General features: G+C 43.6%; 1 protein-coding gene across 5 annotated transcripts in view; it reads left to right on the forward strand.

Moving 5' to 3' along the window:
* Nucleotides 1–21,887, forward strand: part of MFRP (membrane frizzled-related protein) — a 121,212-nt gene that overhangs the window by 83,784 nt on the left and 15,541 nt on the right. For 4 of the 5 annotated variants that reach the window (XM_056542369.1, XM_056542368.1, XM_056542370.1 and 1 more), the window contains 6 exons: nt 14,423–14,630; nt 14,714–14,844; nt 15,811–15,936; nt 17,155–17,380; nt 18,062–18,192; nt 19,056–19,190. In XM_056542369.1, coding sequence (XP_056398344.1) covers nt 14,423–14,630; nt 14,714–14,844; nt 15,811–15,936; nt 17,155–17,380; nt 18,062–18,192; nt 19,056–19,190 — 957 coding nt within the window. The remainder of the gene's footprint in view (nt 1–14,422; nt 14,631–14,713; nt 14,845–15,810; nt 15,937–17,154; nt 17,381–18,061; nt 18,193–19,055; nt 19,191–21,887) is intronic. The other variant, XM_056542371.1, reaches the window with a different exon arrangement.

A 21,887-nucleotide genomic window follows, 5' to 3' on the forward strand; every position in this document is an offset into this window, starting at 1 on the left:
TTAAGAAATTGAATAGGAAAGGTTATTAAGAAACCCATAAGCCAGATATTTCACATATATCCAGATGTGTTACATACACATAAAGTTGTAAGACACCACAGGAGGAGGAATTGGATAATTAACAGAATTATGTAAAAATGTACCAACAAAACAAGTACAACTAGACCACAACTACTGCGTGCTTATATGGTTATATTTTAGTTGGTTAATTATTGGCCTTAATATACCATAGATTTTATTGTTTGAGTGGGGGTCCCCACAGGGGATTCTGATATGGAATTGTGGTAGGAGGGATAATGATATGGGCCTAGGGAGCCTGACTGTTCCTATCTTATCTAGGGTCCCTAATCCTAGGCGGTGCACCCGCCCTAAAAAGGGCGACCCCGCTCTCCAACCTCCTGGGTCCCTAAAGACCCTATCTAACGGTGAGGCTAACTCGTAGACCTACTAAGGTCTCCTCTGTCTACCTATCTTCTCACCGTATGTTAACAGTGGGGGCCCCCATCATAACTATTTACAGAAAGCACGCAAAGTTTAACTGGTCATTAAGACCATGTGGGGTATGTGTATTTAGTTTGTGGATCCAACGGCATTCTTTTTGAAGCAATATCCTGTCTATATCACCACCCCGTTGCGATGGTCTAACTCTTTCGATCCCTATGAATGTTAATGCTCTAGGGTTACCACCATGCATCTGATTGACATGCATGGCCACTGATGTCTCTCTCCTGTTCCTCACATCACCTAAGTGTTCTAGCACACGGCGTTTAAATTCCCTGGACGTTTTGCCCACATAGCGTATTGAGCACTCACATTGTATCAAATATATTATATATCTAGAGCTGCAGTTAAAAAAGTCCCGTATTTTTATTACCTCGCCAGTGATATCGTTTGTAAAGCTTTTTGTTTTGAGTACACTGGTACAGGCCTTACAGTGACCACACTTAAAACAGCCTATCGGACCTGGGTTGCTATCCAGCCATGTGGTTGCCTGTCTATCTGGTAAGTAATGGCTGGGGCTGACTAAGTCTCCCAGGTTCCGACCTCTTCTATATGTAACCTGGGGATAATCCGCTATAATCTCCCTGATGTCTTGGTCCATACGCAAGATATCCCAATGTTTATTTAGAACCTCACGTACTACCTGTGCTCCATGGTCGTACGTAGCTATTATGCGTGTACTACTCTGTGTCATGTCCCGTGGTTTAGGTGTTAACAGGTTTTCTCTTGGTGTGGCCAATGCTTGTTTGTAAGCTGAGTTCAAAACATGTCGGGGGTAACCTCTCTCCAAAAATCTAGACTGTAAGTCTCTCGCTTCTCTGACAAAGTCTCTAGGGTCAGAACAGTTCCTCCTGAGGCGGAGATATTGCCCCAGCGGGATACCCCTTTTAAACTCAGCTTACAAACAAGCATTGGCCACACCAAGAGAAAACCTGTTAACACCTAAACCACGGGACATGACACAGAGTAGTACACGTATAATAGCTACGTACGACCATGGAGCACAGGCAGTATGTGAGGTTCTAAATAAACATTGGGATATCTTGCGTATGGACCAAGACATCAGGGAGATTATAGCGGATTATCCCCAGGTTACATATAGAAGAGGTCGGAACCTGGGAGACTTAGTCAGCCCCAGCCATTACTTACCAGATAGACAGGCAACCACATGGCTGGATAGCAACCCAGGTCCGATAGGCTGTTTTAAGTGTGGTCACTGTAAGGCCTGTACCAGTGTACTCAAAACAAAAAGCTTTACAAACGATATCACTGGTGAGGTAATAAAAATACGGGACTTTATTAACTGCAGCTCTAGATATATAATATATTTGATACAATGTGAGTGCTCAATACGCTATGTGGGCAAAACGTCCAGGGAATTTAAACGCCGTGTGCTAGAACACTTAGGTAATGTGAGGAACAGGAGAGAGACATCAGTGGCCATGCATGTCAATCAGATGCATGGTGGTAACCCTAGAGCATTAACATTCATAGGGATCGAAAGAGTTAGACCATCGCAACGGGGTGGTGATATAGACAGGATATTGCTTCAAAAAGAATGCCGTTGGATCCACAAACTAAATACACATACCCCACATGGTCTTAATGACCAGTTAAACTTTGCGTGCTTTCTGTAAATAGTTATGATGGGGGCCCCCACTGTTAACATATGGTGCGAAGATAGGTAGACAGAGGAGACCTTAGTAGGTCTACGAGTTAGCCTCACCGTTAGATAGGGTCTTTAGGGACCCAGGAGGTTGGAGAGCGGGGTCGCCCTTTTTAGGGCGGGTGCGCCGCCTAGGATTAGGGACCCTAGATAAGATAGGAACAGTCAGGCTCCCTGGGCCCATATCATTATCCCTCCTACCACAATTCCATATCAGAATCCCCTGTGGGGACCCCCACTCAAACAACAAAATCTATGATATATTAAGGCCAATAATTAACCAACTAAAATATAACCATATAAGCACGCAGTAGTTGTGGTCTAGTTGTACTTGTTTTGTTGGTACATTTTTACATAATTCTGTTAATTATCCAATTCCTCCTCCTGTGGTGTCTTACAACTTTATGTGTATGTAACACATCTGGATATATGTGAAATATCTGGCTTGTGGGTTTCTTAATAACCTTTCCTATTCAATTTCTTAAATATTGGCTGTATGAATTCTTGAGGGCTAACAACAAATATGGGTCTGTCTTTGTAGCCAGTGTCCGGTCATCTGTGGGTATCTCCCATCCAGGGACCCTGTACCTACTTAAGGTATAATTTGGTGCCCTACCTGCAGATGATCGTGTCCTGGTGTGAAGGCAGACCTATTACGGCCCGAGCGGTCACCACAAGAGCCTTGGTTCAATCTTTGGATAATGTTTCCCAAGCTTTACAAAGTTCTTACCCAGTGAAGTTATTCAGCACAAGTCACGAAATAGTTAATATATCCGTTCGGCATTCAGTGCTGTCAGCGTATCAGTACCACTCCCCCTGCTACGTCACAGGGGGTGCGGCCGGCTGACGTATGCACCAGCTGACAGGATATGACGCCAGACGCCGGCTTTGCCGGTGTCAGCGCGCGGTAGCTGTACTATGCACTAACAGCTCCCCGCCACTGCGGGTGTCGCGCTGCACCGGATAAGCCGCGAACTACAGGGATAATCGTAAGTAGCCGCTTGCGGCCCCATGTTTGCTTTTCAGGTCTGATATGCCAAAGGGCAATAGAGTGACATTTATATTGTATACTGTTCTCTCTAGGTGCCGGGATCTGGTTCTAGGCCGTGAGTAGCTATCATGCATTGCATGTGTACACATGAATCATGCAATATGGATCTATGTCTGAGACTGTATTTTCCTTTTCCCCTTTTTTTTACAGGAGACCGGACATACAGTGTTACCCTGTGGTGCTAACTAGCACCAGTAAAGTGCTTATTGATTATAATTTATGGCGGGGTCATCTATGGCATAATAAATATTGATTTGACCTGAGCCAAACCTCAATTATAATATTCGTAGCCAAGATTGCATAAGCCTCCTCTGATGATGCCTTTAACTTAGGTTGAAACGCGTTGGGAGCAATCCACATCCTATGCTGCGTAATTTATACGTTGAGCATAGGAGGGCTATATCAATTTAATTCTCTTTTATCTTCACTAGCACAATTACTTTTGGTGATTTTATTGATATCATTAAAGGTTATATTTTATACACGCAGTTCCCCACCATATTGGTTATGATAATATGTTTTGTTATATTTGATGCTGGGAATAATTTGATCTCCTTGTAGGATGTGTACCTCCATAACATACAATTATAGCACAGTTACATTACCAACCAGCTCTGCGTTGTTGGAAATGATCAGATCCAACAAGGCATCACTTCTTGTTGGGTCCTCCACAAACTGGCCCATAAAATTATCCTGCAATAAATTTAGGAATTGTCGCCCCTGTCACGATTCGGCTGGCTGGAGGTGGATCCTCTGTGCCAGAGAGGGATTGGCGTGGACCGTGTTGGTGGACCGGTTCTAAGTTGCTACTGGTATTCACCAGAGCCCGCCGCAAAGCGGGATGGTCTTGCAGCGGCGGTAGCAGCCAGGTCGTATCCACCAGCAACGGCTCAACCTCTCTGACTGCTGAAGATAAGCGCGGTACAAGGGAGTAGACAAGAGCAAGGTCGGACGTAGCAGAAGGTCAGGGCAGGCAGCAAGGATCGTAGTCAGGGGCAACGGCAGGAGGTCTGGAACACAGGCTAGGAACACACAAGGGAACGCTTTCACTGGCACAATGGCAACAAGTTACGGCGAGGGAGTGCAGGGGAAGTGAGGTATAAGTAGGGAGTGCACAGGTGAACACACTGATTAGGCCTGCTGCGCCAATCAGTGGCGCAGTGGCCCTTTAAATTGCAGAGACCCGGCGCGCGCCCTAAGGAGCGGGGCCGTGCGCGCCGGGACAAGACAGACGGGGAACGGGTCAGGTACGGGAGCCGGGATGCGCATCGCGAGCGGGCGCCTCCTGCGTCGTGAATCGCATCCCGGCTGGGAGTGATATTGCAGCGCACCCGGTCAGCAGGTCTGACCGGGGCGCTGCGAATGAAAGGATGCTGCGAGCGCTCCGGGGAGAAACGGGGACCCGGAGCGCTCGGCGTAACAGTCTCCCCCTCTTCTTGGAGCCTGAGAACCTGAGGATAAGACTTTTGTCTAGGATGTTGTCCTCAGGTTCCCAGGATCTCTCCTCTATAGTGTTGAGCGGCATAGGCCATATTCGAATTCGCGAATATTCGCGAATATATGGACGAATATTCGTCATATATTCGCGAATATTCGCATATTCGTTATATTCCCGGTTTATTTTCGCATATGCGAAAATTCGGCTATGCGAAAACTATCATATGTGCATATTAGCATATACAAAATTAACACACGCGGAAATTCGCATATGCGAAAATTAGCATATGATAGTTTTCGCATATGCGATTTTTTACACGCCAGTCTCACACAGTAGTATTAGAGCCTTCTTTACACCACACAAGCTGGAAGCAGAGAGGGGTGATCACTGTGATGTGTACTGTGAAAAAAACAAAAAAAAAAAAAAAAAAAAAACACGAATATTCGTAATTACGAATATATAGCGCTATATTCGCGAAATTCGCGAATATGCGATATTCGCGAATAATATTCGAATTGCGAATATTCGTGAGCAACACTACTCCTCTGGGCCACAATTTTCCCAATCCACCAAAAAAAATCTTTTGCCTCTGACAATCTTGGAGGCCAGAATCTCCTTCACAGAGAAGACGTCAGACGAACCGGAAACAGGAGTGGGAGAAACAACTTTGGGAGAGAAGCGGTTAAGGATGAGTGGTTTAAGGAGAGAGACATGGAAGGCATTGGGAATACGGAGAGAAGGAGGAAGAAGGAGTTTGTAAGAGACAGGGTTAATCTGGCACAAGATTTTGAAAGGACCAAGATAGCGTGGTCCCAGTTTGTAACTGGGGACACGAAAGTGGACATACTTAGCGGAGAGCCATACCTTGTCTCCGGGAGCAAAAATGGGGGGAGTTCTTTTTTTATCAGCAAATTTTTTCATCCGGGATGAAGCCTGTAAAAGAGAATTTTGGGTTTCTTTCCATATGGTGGAAAGATCACGAGTCACTTCATCCACAGCGGGCAAACCAGAGGGCAAGGGAGTAGGGAGGGGAGGAAGAGGGTGACGGCCGTACACCACGAAAAATGGGGATTTAGCAGAAGATTCGGAGACTCTGAAGTTGTATGAGAATTCGGCCCATGGTAGAAGATCTGCCCAGTCATCCTGGCGGGAGGAAACAAAATGCCGTAAATAGTCACCCAGAACCTGATTAATTCTTTCTACTTGCCCATTGGATTGGGGATGATAAGAAGAAGAGAAGTTTAATTTGATCTTGAGCTGTTTACAGAGGGCCCTCCAGAATTTAGACACGAATTGGACGCCTCTATCCGAGACGATATGCGTGGGCAAACCGTGAAGGCGAAAAATGTGTACAAAAAATTGCTTAGCCAACTGAGGCGCTGAAGGAAGACCAGGAAGAGGAATAAAATGTGCCATCTTGGAAAATCGATCAACGACCACCCAAATAACTCTGTTGCCACGGGATGAAGGCAAGTCCGTAATAAAGTCCATACCAATCTGTGACCAAGGCTGTTCAGGAACAGGCAGAGGATGAAGGAGACCAGCAGGCTTCTGGCGAGGAGTCTTATCCTGGGCACAGACAGTACAGGCCCGCACGAAATCAACAACATCAGTCTCCAGAGTCGGCCACCAATAAAATAGAGAGATGAGTTGAAAGGATTTTTTGATGCCCGCATGGCCTGCGAGGTGGGAGGAGTGTCCCCATTTGAGAATCCCGAGACGCTGGCGTGGAGAAACGAAGGTCTTCCCTGGAGGAGTTTGCCTGATGGAAGCTGGAGAAGTGGAGATCAGACAGTCCGGAGGAATGATGTGTTGCGGAGAGACCTCTACTTCAGAGGCATCAGAAGAACGAGAGAGGGCATCGGCACTAATGTTCTTGTCAGCAGGGCGAAAATGGATTTCAAAGTTAAAACGGGCAAAGAACAACGACCACCTAGACTGGCGAGTGTTCAGTCGTTGGGCAGACTGGAGATAGGAGAGATTCTTGTGATCAGTGTATATAATAACTGGATATTTTGATCCCTCCAGCAAGTGCCTCCATTCCTCAAGCGCCAATTTAATGGCCAGTAGTTCTCGATCACTAATGGAGTAGTTTTTCTCCGCCAGAGAGAAGGTCCTAGAAAAAAAAAACACAAGTAACAGCATGCCCGGAAGAATTTTTTTGTAGAAGGACAGCTCCAGCTCCCACAGAGGAGGCATCTACCTCCAATAGAAAGGGTTTAGATGGGTCAGGTCTGGAGAGCACGGGAGCAGAAGAAAAGGCAGACTTGAGATGTTTAAATGCGTCTTCTGCTTGGGGAGACCTGGACTTAGGATTGGCATTTTTCTTGGTTAAAGCCACGATAGGGGCCACAATAGTGGAGAAGTGTGGAATGAATTGTCTGTAATAATTGTCGAACCCCAAAAAACATTGGATAGCACGGAGTCCGGAGGGGCGTGGCCAATCTAACACGGCAGATAGTTTTATCTGGGTCCATTTGTAGTCCCTGGCCAGAGACCAAGTATCCTAGGAAAGGAAGAGATTGACATTCAAAGAGACATATCTCCATTTTGGCATAAAGTTGATTGTCCCGAAGTCTCTGAAGAACCATGCGGACATGCTGGCGGTGTTCTTCTAAGTTGGCAGAAAAAATCAGAATATCGTCCAGGTAATTCACAACACAGGTATATAGGAGATCACGAAAAATTTCATTAACAAAGTCTTGGAAGACGGCAGGGGCGTTGCACAGGCCAAAGGGCATGACCAGATGCTCAAAGTGTCCATCTCTGGTGTTAAATGCAGTCTTCCATTCGTCCCCCTCCCTGATGCGGATGAGATTATAAGCACCTCTTAAGTCCAGTTTGGTAAAGATGTGGGCGCCTTGTAGGCGATCAAAGAGTTCCGAGATAAGAGGTAAGGGGTAGCGTTTTTTTACCGTGATTTTATTAAGTCCGCGGTAATCAATGCAAGGGCGTAGGGAGCCATCTTTTTTGGACACAAAAAAAAATCCAGCTCCGGCAGGAGAGGAGGACTTGCGGATAAACCCCTTTTTTAAATTCTCCTGGATGTACTCCGACATGGCTTGGGTCTCTGGAGCAGACAGAGGATAGATTCTGCCCCGGGGTGGAGTAGTACCCGGGAGGAGGTCAATAGGACAGTCATAAGGCCTGTGAGGAGGTAAAGTCTCTGCTTGCTTTTTGCAAAAAACATCAGCATAGTCCAGATAAGCCTTAGGAAGACCAGATACCGGGGGAACCACAGGGTCACGACTGTGAGTACTGGGAACCGGTTTAAGACAGTCCTTGTTACAAGAAGTACCCCAGTTCTTGATTTCTCCTGTGGACCAATCAAGGGTTGGGGAATGGCGTTGAAGCCACGGTAATCCAAGAAGAATTTCTGAAGTGCAGTTGGAGAGGACCAAAAATTCTATTTTTTCGTGATGGGGTCCGATGCACATTAGGAGAGGTTCCGTGCGGTAACGCACGGTACAGTCCAATCTTTCATTGTTAACAGAATTGATGTAGAGAGGTCTGGCGAGACTGGTCACCGGGATGTTGAACCTGTTGATGAGAGAGGCCAAAATAAAATTTCCTGCAGATCCGGAATCCAAGAAGGCCATAGCAGAGAAGGAGAAGGTAGAAGAAGATATCCGCACAGGCACAGTAAGGCGTGGAGAAGCAGAGTTCACATCAAGAGCTGTCTCACCTTTGTGCGGAGTCAGCGTACGTCTTTCCAGGCGGGGAGGACGGATAGGACAATCCTTCAAGAAATGTTCGGTACCGGCACAGTACAGGCAAAGATTCTCCATGCGGCGTCGTGTCCTCTCTTGAGGTGTCAAGCGAGACCGGTCAACTTGCATAGCCTCCACGGCGGGAGGCACAGGAACGGATTGCAGAGGACCAGAGGAGAGAGGAGCCGGGGAGAGAAACCGCCTCGTGCGAACAAAGTCCATATCCTGGCGGAGCTCCTGACGCCTTTCGGAAAAACGCATGTCAATGCGGGTGGCAAGATGAATAAGTTCATGCAGGTTAGCAGGAATTTCTCGTGCGGCCAGCATATCTTTAATGTTACTGGATAGGCCTTTTTTAAAGGTCGCGCAGAGGGCCTCGTTATTCCAGGATAATTCGGAGGCAAGAGTACGGAATTGGATGGCGTACTCGCCAACAGAAGAATTCCCCTGGACCAGGTTCAGCAGGGCAGTCTCAGCAGAAGAGGCTCGGGCAGGTTCCTCAAAGACACTTCGAATCTCCGTGAAGAAGGAGTGTACAGAGGCAGTGACAGGGTCATTGCGGTCCCAGAGCGGTGTGGCCCATGACAGAGCTTTCCCAGACAGAAGGCTGACTACGAAAGCCACCTTAGACCTTTCAGTAGGAAACTGGTCCAACATCATCTCCAAGTGCAGGGAACATTGCGAAAGAAAGCCACGGCAAAACTTAGAGTCCCCATCAAATTTATCCGGCAAGGATAATCGAAGGCTGGAAGCGGCCACTCGCTGCGGAGGAGGTGCAGGAGCTGGCGGAGGAGAAGATTGCTGGAGCTGTGGTAATAGCTGCTGTAGTATCACGGTCAGTTGAGACAGCTGGTGGCCTTGTTGCGCTATATGTTGCGACTGCTGGGCGACCACCGTGGTGAGGTCGGACGTGCAGAAGGTCAGGGCAGGCAGCAAGGATCGTAGTCAGGGGCAACGGCAGGAGGTCTGGAACACAGGCTAGGAACACACAAGGGAACGCTTTCACTGGCACAATGGCAACAAGATCCGGCGAGGGAGTGCAGGGGAAGTGAGGTATAAGTAGGGAGTGCACAGGTGAACACACTGATTAGGCCTGCTGCGCCAATCAGTGACGCAGTAGCCCTTTAAATTGCAGAGACCCGGCGCGCACGCGCCCTAAGGAGCGGGGCCGCGCGCCGGGACAAGACAGACGGGGAACGGGTCAGGTACGGGAGCCGGGATGCGCATCGAGAGCTGGCGCCTCCTGCGTCGCGAATCGCATCCCGGCTGGGAGTGATATTGCAGCGCACCCGGTCAGCAGGTCTGAAAGGGGCGCTGCGAATGAAAGGATGCTGCGAGCGCTCCGGGGAGGAACGGGGACCCGGAGCGCTCGGCGTAACAGCCCCTTTGTAGTTTTAGCCAACCCTGGACCCCAATCTATATCTTGATAGTTAAAATCTCCCATTATTACCACTGTACCTGCTCGAGCGGCCCTCTCTATTTGTTTATGCAGCCGACCTTCTATCTCTTCAGTGATATTAGGGGGTCTGTAGATTACACCCAATATTATTTTTTCAGTATTTCCCTCCTTTTGTAATTCTACCCACAGTGATTCCACCTCCTCAGAATCATCACACACTATGGCATCGTTCACACTGACTTTTTTACCACTTCTTACATACAGACAGACTCCACCACCTTTCCTGTTCATTCTATCCTTGCGAAACAATGTAAACCCCTGAAGATTGACAGCCCAGTCATGCGAGGAGTCCAGCCATGTCTCAGTGACCCCAACTATATCAATATGTTCCTCCAGTATCAAGGCCTCAAGCTCCCCCATTTTATTTGCTAGGCTTCTGGCATTTGTGAACATACACTTTACATTTCCATCCTTTATGTTATTGGGGTTAATGGGATTCAAGGGTGTAAGTTTTATTTTCCTATGAAGCCTATTCCTATTAACTATTCTAACCCCTCCCTCCGCTACACCCCCAGGTACATTTATAATTCCCACCTCTGTATCTACACTATCTTCCCCCTCTTTGCTGTAGGTTCCATCCCCCCAAGTCCCTAGTTTAAACACTCCTCCACCCTTCTAGCCATCTTCTCCCCAAGCAAAGCTGCACCCTCCCCATTGAGGTGCAGCCCGTCCCTACGGTAGAGCCGGTAACCGACAGGGAAGTCAGCCCAGTTCTCCATGAACCCAAACCCTTCCTTCCTACAACAGCTTCTGAGCCACTTGTTTACCTCCCTGATCTCCCGCTGCCTCTCTGGTGTGGCTCGTGGTACTGGTAGTATTTCAGAAAATACTACCTTGGAGGTCCTTGCCTTAAGCTTGCGGCCTAAGTCCCTGAAATCATTTTTAAGGACACTCCACCTACCTCTTACTTTGTCATTGGTGCCAATATGTACCATGACTGCTGGGTCCTCTCCAGCCCCGCCCAGCAACCTGTCAACCCGATCCGCGATGTGCCGAACTCGTGCGCCAGGCAGACAACACACTGTTCGGCGGTCCCGGTCTTTGTGACAGATTGCCCTGTCTGTCCCTCTAATAATTGAGTCCCCCACCACTAGTACCTGTCTGGCCTGCCCTGTACTCCTCCCTCCCTCCTTACTGGAGCAGACACCCCCCTGGCGGTCAGAGGCGGTATCCTGCTGCAGTTCTGCTAGCTCTGTAATGGCATCCCCCTCATCTGCCAAGCGGGCAAACTTGTTGGGGTGTGCCAGTTCAGGACTAGCCTCCCTGACACTTTTTCCCCTACCCCTCTTTCTACCTGTAACCCAGCTAACTGCCTGACTGTCCTGCAACTCCGTCCCACTGTCCTCCCCCACCTCTATTCCCGAGAGTGCCTGCTCAGTGAGCAGGAGACTCCTCTCCATGTTGTTAATGCTTCTCATTGTTGCCAGTCGCCCCTCTAGATGCAGGATCTGGGCTTCCAAACGGACAACTAGCACACATCTCGCACAACAATATGCACCCTCAAACTGTTGTTCAAGGATTGCATACATTGAAAAGGATGTACATTGGACTGCATTTTCCAACATGGAGGCCATCTAGTTATGGGGATTTCACAAATGTATAGGAAAAAACAGACAGTCAAAATTACATGTAACATTTTTTGTAGACCTTGTGGGTTCAGAAATTACACTCACAGCGATCTCAACCTCCTGCTTTCAAACTCCTGTTTTTGTAACTCCTCTTTCACGCCCCCTCTTACACAGCAACACTCAGAAGAGCAAAGCAACACTCAGAAGAGCTGTTCTATTCCATACATCATTTATCATAATTTGCCACACATAAGCAAAAAAACAGAAATCACTTTAGAACACCATTTTGTATGTTTCCTCCTCTCCTCTTCAATTTTTATGCACAAAAAGTCTCAGTTGCGACTAAGACTTTTAAAAAGTGCCTTATAAACCTTACCAGCCTTGTCTGACCTTGAAGACCATTCGCACTTCATAAACTCGCAAACACTGCAAAAGTGAAAATTGAAAGTTGCTTAGGTAAGGCTGTTTGCTACATAAAGGGGTACTCCGGTGAAAACCTTTTTTCTTTTAAATCAACTGGTGCCAGAAAGTTAAACAGATTTGTAAATTACTTCTATTAAAAAATCTGAATCCTTCCTGTACTTATTAGCTGCTGAATACTACAGAGGAAATTCTTTTCTTTTTGGAATTCTCTCTGATGACATCACGAGCACAGTGCTCTTTGCTGACGTCATTATAATAATAATAATAATAACTCTTTATTTATTGTTGTCCTTAGTGGGATTTGAACCCAAGGCCCCAGCACTGCAAGGCAGCAGCAGTGCTAACCACTTAGCCACCATGCTGCCCTTAGCATACATCTGCTATGCACGGTTGCTAAAATGGACAGAGATGTCAGCAGAGAGCACTGTGCTCGTGATGTCATCAGTGTTCCAAAAAGAAAGGGAGTTTCCTCTGTAGCATTCAGCAGCTAATAAGTACTGGAAGGATTAAGATTTTTTAATAGAAGTAATTTACAAATCTGTTTAACTTTCTGGCACCAGTTGATTTAAAAGAAAAAAGGTTTTCACCGGAGTACCCCTTTAATGGTTAGCGACAAAAGTTGCAAAAAAACATTTTGTATGCCTGGAGTAAGCAAAAAAAAAAAAAAGCTCTAAATGCAATGATAAATCTCCCCCATAGTCTTTTTGAATTTATGTGGTATTCTGGGGGCTTGTGGCCATTTTGGGGCTATTTTGGAAAAGCCCAGCTGGCTCATGGTATGGTGATATTTGGTATTCTCTTATAGGCTCATCTACAGCACTTTTTGGTTTTCTTTTTGCTTACATTTAAAAAAATTATGTGAACGCCTCTGATGACTTGGTGTCACTAGACACCTATTGCAAATCTGTTGCACTATTGTAACATTTGTTTTTACTAATGATACTACTTAATGAAGCAGTATCCATTTTTGTGTTGCCATTTGGTAGACACAACTCTGATAACACTGAAACTGTAGTGTGCTATTGGACTTAATTACACAAGGCGATTATTGTCTGAACATGTTGCCCTATCAGACAGTAACTTTCTAAATCCATTTTCTCTTTGAGAATTTTAGATAATTTTTGGGTTTGGAATGGAAGCTGCAGAAAAGGAAGTCAAATAGGATAGTGAAAATAATTATCCCACAATAGTTCTTCATCAGGTTGAGCTATACATTGTTTAGGTCATAGAACTCCAAAGTGACATCCAATTTGCTACAAATGGTTGATACAGGGAAAGGAACCTTCTTTAACCCCTTAATGAAAATGGATGTAAATGTACATCATGTTGACGTGGTACTTAACGCACCATGACGTACATTTATGCGCCGCCAAGATCGCACACACCGGAGCGGATGTCCGCCATTAACCCCTCAGATTCCGTAATCAATACAGATCACGGCATCTGCGGGAGTGCGGTACTTTGAATGGATGATCGGATCGCCCACAGCGCTGCTGCGGGGATCCGATCGTCCAGCATGGCGGCCGGAGTTCCCCTCATCTGGCTCTGGCGGTCTCCCAGGGTCTTCTGCTCTGGTCCGAGATCGAGCAGACCAGAGCAGAAGATCACCGATAATACTGATCAGTGCTATGTCCTATACATAGCACTGAACAGTATTAGCAATTAACTAATTGCTTTGAATAGTCCTCTATGGGGACATAAAAAGTGTAAAAAAAAATATATATATTAAAAATATGTAAAATAAAAAAGTTAAAAAAATTGAAAAATCACCTCCCCCAATTAAAAAGTAAAACGTCAGTTTTTCCCATTTTACCCCCCAAAAAGCATTAAAAAAACCCTAATACACACATTTGGTATTGCCGCATGCATAAAAGTCTTATTAAAATATATTGTTAATTATCCTGTATGGTGAACGGCGTAAACATAAAAAAATAAAACATTTCCAAAATTGCTTCTTTTTTGTCACATTTTATAAAAAAAAAAATAACAAAAAATTTATAAAAAGTAAAACCTAAGCAAAAGTAGTACTGATAAAAACTACAGATTATGGTGCAAAAATTAGCAATTTCAAATAGGGCAATTTCAAACATCCTAATTTAGCTAAAATAGCTTGAGATTTTTTTTAAGCGGTACAATTATAGAAAAGCATATAACATGGGTATCATTTTAATTGTATTGACAGACAGAATAAAGAAAACATGTAATTTTTACTGGAAATTGTACAGCGTGAAAACAAAACCTTCCAAAATTTGCTAAGTTGCTGTTTTCTTTTCAAATTTTCCCACATAAATAATATTTGTTTGGCTGTGCCGTACATTTTATGGTAAAATAAGTGATGTCATTACAATGTAAGTACAATTGGTGACGCAAAAAACAAACCCTCATATGGGTTTGTTGATGGAAATATAAGAGAGTTATGATTTTTAGAAGGCGAGGAGGAAAAAACAAAAATGTAAAAACAAAATTGGTCTGGTACTTAAGGCCAAATTGGACCGCATACTCCTTTTATAATTGTCAAGTTCATAATATAATGTTTGCACAAATGATGATTGCTCAAACATCAATAGAAAATTAGTTTTGTTTTTCTCTTTTATATCTCTCTGTAGTATGTGGTGGCCTTCTCAGGGACTCAGAAGGATTGTTGAGTTCTCCAAATTACCCCTTCCAATACCCACCAAACTGTCACTGTTCTTGGTTGCTAGAGGCAGGTGAAGGACATCTTATCCAGCTAAAGGTCATGGTATTAGACGTGGGACATTATGGATTTTGCTTCTTTGATTGGTTGGAGCTAAGAGATGAAAACACATCACGCAGGTAGCATTCTGAAAGTAAAATTTGCTACCCGGAGATAATCATTTATAATAGTTTAAATGTGATGAGTTTTGTGATTATTGCAGATTCTGCGGCTCCGAAGCTCCCACCACTTTTATTTCCAGCTCCAATTGGTTACAGGTTCACTTTGTGTCTAGGGACCACACTGGTGGCACGGGATTCCTTGCTAAATATCAAATGGTTGAGGTCACCCAGGGTAGGTAATACTAGGGATGTAAGAAAAAATGGATTCGCGCGATTATCGCGATTTTTCACTTGCCGATACTGAATCGATTCAAAATATTTTTGAATCGATTCTTTTGGTGATGTGGAATTTGTATCTCCTGATGCCCGGAACAGCATGTCCCGGGCATCAGGAGATACAAGTTCCACATTTTGTCAGATAGATCTGACGCGGCGTCGCTCTGGGTGTATGGAGCGGGCTCCGACTCGTGCCCGGTCCGTACTCTGCGGCCCTTGGCTGATTTCAGTAGCCGGGGACCGCTAATGCATCACCGCCGCTAATATCCAGCATGCGGTGCTCTGCAGTGTGTATGAATCGGGCTTCAGACTCGTGCCCGCTCCATACTCTGCAGCCCCATGCTGTTCTCAGTAGCTGGGGGCCGCTGCTAATAGCCAGCATGCGGCGATCACTGCGGCTGGCTATTAACCCTTTAGATCGCCGCTGTCATTCTAAAGGGATCTGTGAATGCTCCCTGGTGGGCTAGTTGGGTGAATCGCCCCCCCCCGCAGCGCGATCACGGGCGAGCGATTCACTGTGGAGGTAGCCGGAGGGCTTACCTCTGCTTCCCTGCTCTCCGTGGCTCTGTCATTGATCTATCAATGGATCGCAGATCAAGAGAGTTCAATAGAACTCTATTCATCTGTCTGAGGAATCTAAAGATTCCTAAAAGACTAATAAAGTGTATAAAAAAATAAAATTAAAATAAAGTTTTAATAAAAGTGTAAAAGACATTGTTTTTTAGACAGAATCGGGATATATCGTAATGTATCGTCACCTAGACGGTATCGCGATATATCGGGATATATCGAATCGCCACACTGGTATCACGATTCGAATCGTGTCGCCAAATTCTTGGTGATTCACACCCCTAGGTAATACTGTGCAGTACTTGTAACAATTTATTGGTTCTTCGTCTTCTTTGATCTTCTCTTTTGGCAGGGAGCTGTTCCTGGGATGAATTCTTGTGTGATGAAAGACGCTGCCTCTTGCTTACTTCCCTGTGTGATGGAGTTTCAGATTGTGCTGACCAGAAAGATGAAGAGAACTGCATCCAAAGGCATTGGGGTAAAAAAAAAACGATATAAGCTTGTGCATGATGATCAATTGTTGAAAATGTTGTTAAACAACCGTATGATTGAGGTAGCTATATCTGGACAAAAGGCTGTACTTTATAGAATAGAATGTCAAGAAACCAAGTTTGGGTTTAATATCTCCTGCAGGAAGTGTGATAACTTTTTTATGTTGTATAAAAGAAGTAACAGCCTGTGGGGCCTTTAGGTTAGATTGTGGATGTGAATGCTTCCATCTAAGGGGAACTGTATCATCAGGGAGAGTATCATCAGCATCTATTGCTGCCAGAGAAGGTTTAATAGAAAAACCCTGGAATTTTGGCACTAACTTTCAAATAAAACCAGAAGATGAAACGATAACTGGAATTCACAACTGGAATTTGGTCAAGAGTACCTCTCATGATCTTGTTGAATTTTATAGTCCTCCCAGTTCACTGTCCTCATCCTGATAAACCAACCCTTGCCTTTATTTTTATTAGTTTTCTACCTTGATATTGCTCTGTATTTTCTGCTCAGTCAGATTCACAGACTGGGAAGGTGCGTTACCCAGCAGGCATGACATCATCTGAAGCCATACAGGGGTGAACTTCCTCCCTCACTCTGCTACACACAGCCCAGAGCAGTAAAGTGTGTGATGTGAGCTATGATTGGATAAGGCTGCACTTCAGCATTTTCTGATTTTGGACTTCTGCCAGGCCAGCAGGAGTCCAAAGTCTGTGAAAAAGTCGGGGAAAATGTGCTCTGGACAAGTAGGGAGATACCTAGTGGCAGCTTTTTTAAACAGAAAACATCTTCATTTTTTTTAAACAAAGTACATTAGAAATATTTTTTTTTATTTACCATAAGGAGTGCAATAGCAGAAATTAGTTTTAATGAGAGTGCCCATTTAAAGTCAAATCCAATGTTTATTAAATCTCAAAATCATATGCTTTCAATGACAGATTACATGATATAACAATATTTACTTTAGATGAGGGAGCAGCTGTCAAAGTATGAGATAGAGAATAGTAAGTAGAAGCAAAAAAAGGGAAAGTGAACAATGATATTTGTAAGCATAACATTTTATTACATGTAGGCTCGCTGGCAAATGAAATAAACAATTGTGATTGTGGTTAGAATTTAGAGTATGCACATTGTAGAGGGGCAGGCCTGACAGTAGGCAGGGCAAAGATTGCAGAGGCATACACTTATGTCTTTCTACTTATATCTATAGATTGTGGGGGAGCCTTAAACAGTCTGCAGGGATCCCTCTTTTCACCCAATCATCCAGATCTGTATCCTGCAAAAACAGTGTGTCGATGGATTATCTCTGTCCCCGATGGACTTATCATTCAAATTCAGTTCCAAAATTTTAGCCTAGAATCAGAAAAGGGATGTACATTTGACTATGTGGAGGTCCATGACAGTGCTGGATTGGGAATTGCCAGTTCAATGGGAAGGTAAGTAAAATATGCACAACATAGGTACCTTCTAGTAAATTTTATAACTTAATTTAAGTATTTAGCCTAGGATAAGAATAATGTTATTCCCATCCAATTGGAATAATAAGTCATTTTGTTCACAAGCTTCCTTTAGTGGGAAAGTTGCTATGTGAATAGTAGTCTTGATTAGAATAATATTCATTGAATCAATGTTAAAATATATATATACATTTCAAGAAGGGGGTAAGGATCATAAGCTACAGCAAAAAGCAGCTACAAAGAGCATCTTTAACACTGGAGGAACAAACATATTCCTCCATAACACCTCACTGACTTCAATGGAAGCTATATAATGCTTCATCCTCCCATTGGTGGCACTATGGGGAAATTGTATACTTTCTGGCAGTTCCCCACAAATCATAGCTAATTGCTAGTGACCCATGTGATCTGAATACAAAAAAGATTGTTCAAAGCAGCAATACAGTACTTATTATTATATTGTAGGTCAAAAGAGAAGTTAAAACAAATATTACTTAAAAAAACAAGCATATATGACATAGAACATACCATGATTGCATTCTTCTTTCCCTAAGTAATGAAGTGTTTAGCTTCACATAGTTCTCCTTCAAGGGAAATTTTGCTCTACCTTGGACATGGATGTACAGATGACTTTTACATCTACTTTCTAATGTTTTTGAGGTTCTGTGGGTCTGAGATCCCACCTACCCTTACTTCTTCTGGGGCACAGATGACCATTGTGTTTGTAGCAGATGAAGAAATATCAGATGTAGGATTCTATGCTACGTATAAAGCTTTCAATGCCACAGAAAGTAAGTGATATTGTATATAGAAAACCTAGGTATCTGTTGTATGAACCTAATCTTTAGGCTACAGTGTACTTGAACTTTAAACAAACTTCTGACGTGAGACATTTCAAAAGTTTGGATTTGTGGATGTTTGGGTGCTGAGACCCCTCCAATCACTAGAAAGGCATGACCGAGCACCCTTCCCCTTAATTTCCTGAGAAAGCCGAGCATGTGTTGTACAGACCTAAAGTATGTTATTAGTCTGTTACTGTGTTATTGAGTCAATACATAGTGCGTTGGCTTTCTGAGAAGAGCCGAGCAGAAATTAATGGACACAGTGAATGGTGGGAATCTCAGCACTCAGACCCCCACCGACCCTAACATGTCGCCAGAAATTTTTTAAATTTTAGGTATACTATAAGTTTTTTTCGGGAACTTATCTCAGATCTGAACCTTTTATCACTAGAGTACAAATCTACTAATCTAATCCACTATACATCACTATTTATCTACTAACACTCCTTAAGCTTAGCGAGCTGAATCCAACTCATGAAGTGATACATGTGGGGTGCAATTTAAAGCCAGCATAGCTGCTTGTGGTCTGCTGCGGAGTGTCCTTTGCGCAAATCTGTGTGACTTTTAGTCACAAGTCACATATCATACACGAGTTGAAAATCAGTAGGCCAGTAAAAGCACCTGAAAAACACATCCACTAGAGTGCAAGTGAAAATCGCATGTTACTTGCTGCAACACATGCAAGACACCCATCCCCCAAAAAATTACCAACTGACCAGGCACACAGACCTTGATACATGAGCCACACAATGCCAGTGGTACCTCGTATGGCAGTGGATCTTCACACATGTGTTTCTACATATTCCTAACAGATGAATGTGGTTCCATGGAGTTAAGGTGTAATGATGGAAAGTGTCTACCATTACAATGGGCCTGTGATGGATGGCTAGACTGTTCTGATGGAAGAGATGAACAGGGTTGTCTGGTGGTAACTGATCCTGAACCAGGTAATAATTATTATTAACAATGTCTGTTAATTCTAAAAACTTGGTTGTTAGGCATCTGAGGACACATACACACTGCAGTAAGTACATTTTTATGTTCCCAGCAGTTTTAAAGTAGATTATTTTAGGGTAGGGGGTGGATTAAAATGGAATCTGATAGCTGCTATGTAAATGCTATGTTCTCTTTTGTAAACATTTATTTATTGTTTCTATGCCTCCAAAGTAAAAAAAAAATAAGCAACTTTAAAAATAGTCTTCATTAAAACTATCCTACTATTTTGCATTTGTATATTCATGTGAGCCCATGGAGACAAACTACCAAGAAATATGTAACAAAGAAAAAAAGCTGGCCTCCCTGTGGGATGACACAATAACAACTGTGGGTCCCTGATGTAAAATATAATAAATAACTTCAAAACCCTATAGAGAACTGAAATAATGCATCATTCCCAGAACCCAAACATTTAAAGTGTATGTGCATCTACAAACCAAAATAGTGACTGAATATTGAGCAATTCAGACCCATTACGACCATAGGGAACTAATATTCAGCTTTGTTAGCGGCTGCTAAAGATAGTCTGAAAAGCTAGGAGAAAACAAAGCAGGGCAGTTATGCAATTTGTGTAAATCCCATTGACTTTGATGGGAGATGTGAGATGTGCAAACTACGTAGCCCCACAAGCTATGCTTACAAAGCTCTTAAAGCTACAAGAATAGCATATTTGTGCAATACTCATTTAAATCAATGAGAGTTGCGCAAATTGTGTATCTTCCCTGCTTCGGCTGCTTTTGGCTCTTCTGACAACCTCTAGTGGTCATAAACAGGCTGGTTTATGGTGGACGAAAAAGCAAAACAAGGAGATAAGACAAATTTTTTCAATACATTGCTTACATTAAGTTAGATAACTTTGTAATACAGTGATTCCTCAAATTACAATGCCCTCAACATACAATAGTTTCAACATACAATGGTCTGTTCTGGACCATTGTAACTTGAAACCAGACTCAACATACAATGCTATGGACAGCCGAGATCTGTGAAACGTGTCAAAGGGTGGAAGAACGGACCAATCAGAATGGGCATTTCTATGGTAAAACACTTGTATTACAGAAGCATATGCACTGAAAACCTGTCTGGTACCTCCCCCCTACAGTACAGAGAGGTACTACATGTTCTGTACTGCTCTTAACCTGTTAGCTGCTCCTTTGGACTCCAAGTAAGGGGGCTCCATTTTACTTTTTAAGGACATTGCATGTACTGTACAGGACCCTGAAGAAGATCCTGTCCTTTTACTTTTTATATGTAAGGACTTGCTTTATCTATATTAGTTATCTACTTACTAATCCTCACTTTTTCCTATTTTTAGATGACATTTTGGTGGCTTCAGAACCAATTACCAGGTTTCCATAAAGTTATGATCTCAACATACAATGGTTTCAACATACAATGGTCATCCTGGAACTCGTGATGTCGCGAACATAAAATTTTGCGTTCACGAACGGCGAACGCGATTTTCCGCAAATGTTCGCGAACGTGTGAACCGGGCGAACCGCCATAGGCTTCAATAGGCAGGCGAATTTTAAAACCCACAGGGACACTTTCTGGCCACAATAGTGATGGAAAAGTTGTTTCAAGGGGACTAACATCTGGACTGTTGCATGCCGTAGGGGGATCCATGGCAAAACTCCCATGGAAAATTACATAGTTGATGCAGTCTCTGGTTTTAATCCATAAAGGGCATAACGTGCGTAAGGTGTGTTAAGTAGTACTATTCCTATCAGTTTAATCCCTGTTACGTCCCCTATCAGGGGACGTGTATATGGCATTGATTTTAGGAACCGGGAGATGGAAAAAGATGCTTGGTTGGTCCTCCTACCTAAAATTTGGGGCACTGCACGTGCAATCTAATGTGCTACTACATAGGAGTGGTGTGTTAAGTAGTTCTATTCTTATCAGTTTAATCCCTGTTACGTCCCCTATCAGGTGACGTGTATTTGGCATTGATTTTAGGAACCGGGAGATGGAAAAAGATGCTTGGTCGGACCTCCTACTTCAAATTTGGGGCACTGCACGTGCAATTTAATGTGCCACCAGATAGGAGTGGTGTGTTAAGTAATACTATTCTTATCAGTTTAACCCCTTAAGGACGCAGGGTTTTTCAGTTTTTGCATTTTCGTTTTTTCCTCCTTACCTTTTAAAAATCATAACCCTTTCAATTTTCCACCTAAAAATCCATATTATGGCTTATTTTTTGCATCACCAATTCTACTTTGCAGTGACATTAGTCATTTTACCCAAAAATCCATGGCGAAACGGAAAACAAATCATTGTGCGACAAAATCGAAGAAAAAACACAATTTTGTAACTTTTGGGGGCTTCCGTTTCTACGCAGTGCATATTTCAGTAGAAATTACACCTTATCATTATTCTGTAGGTCCATACGGTTAAAATGGTACTCTACTTATATAGGTTTCATTTTTTCGTACTTCTGGAAAAAATCATAACTACATGCAGGAAAATGTATACGTTTAAAAATGTCCTCTTCTGGCCCCTATAACTTTTTTTTTTCCACGTACAGGGCAGTGTGAGGGCTCATTTTTTGCACCGTGATCTGACGTTTTTATCGGTACCATTGTTGTTTTGATCGGACCTTTTGATCACTTTTTATACATTTTTTAATGGTATAAAAAGTGACCAAA

Source organism: Hyla sarda, chromosome 10, assembly GCF_029499605.1.
Source record: "Hyla sarda isolate aHylSar1 chromosome 10, aHylSar1.hap1, whole genome shotgun sequence".
Lineage (NCBI taxonomy): Eukaryota > Metazoa > Chordata > Amphibia > Anura > Hylidae > Hyla > Hyla sarda.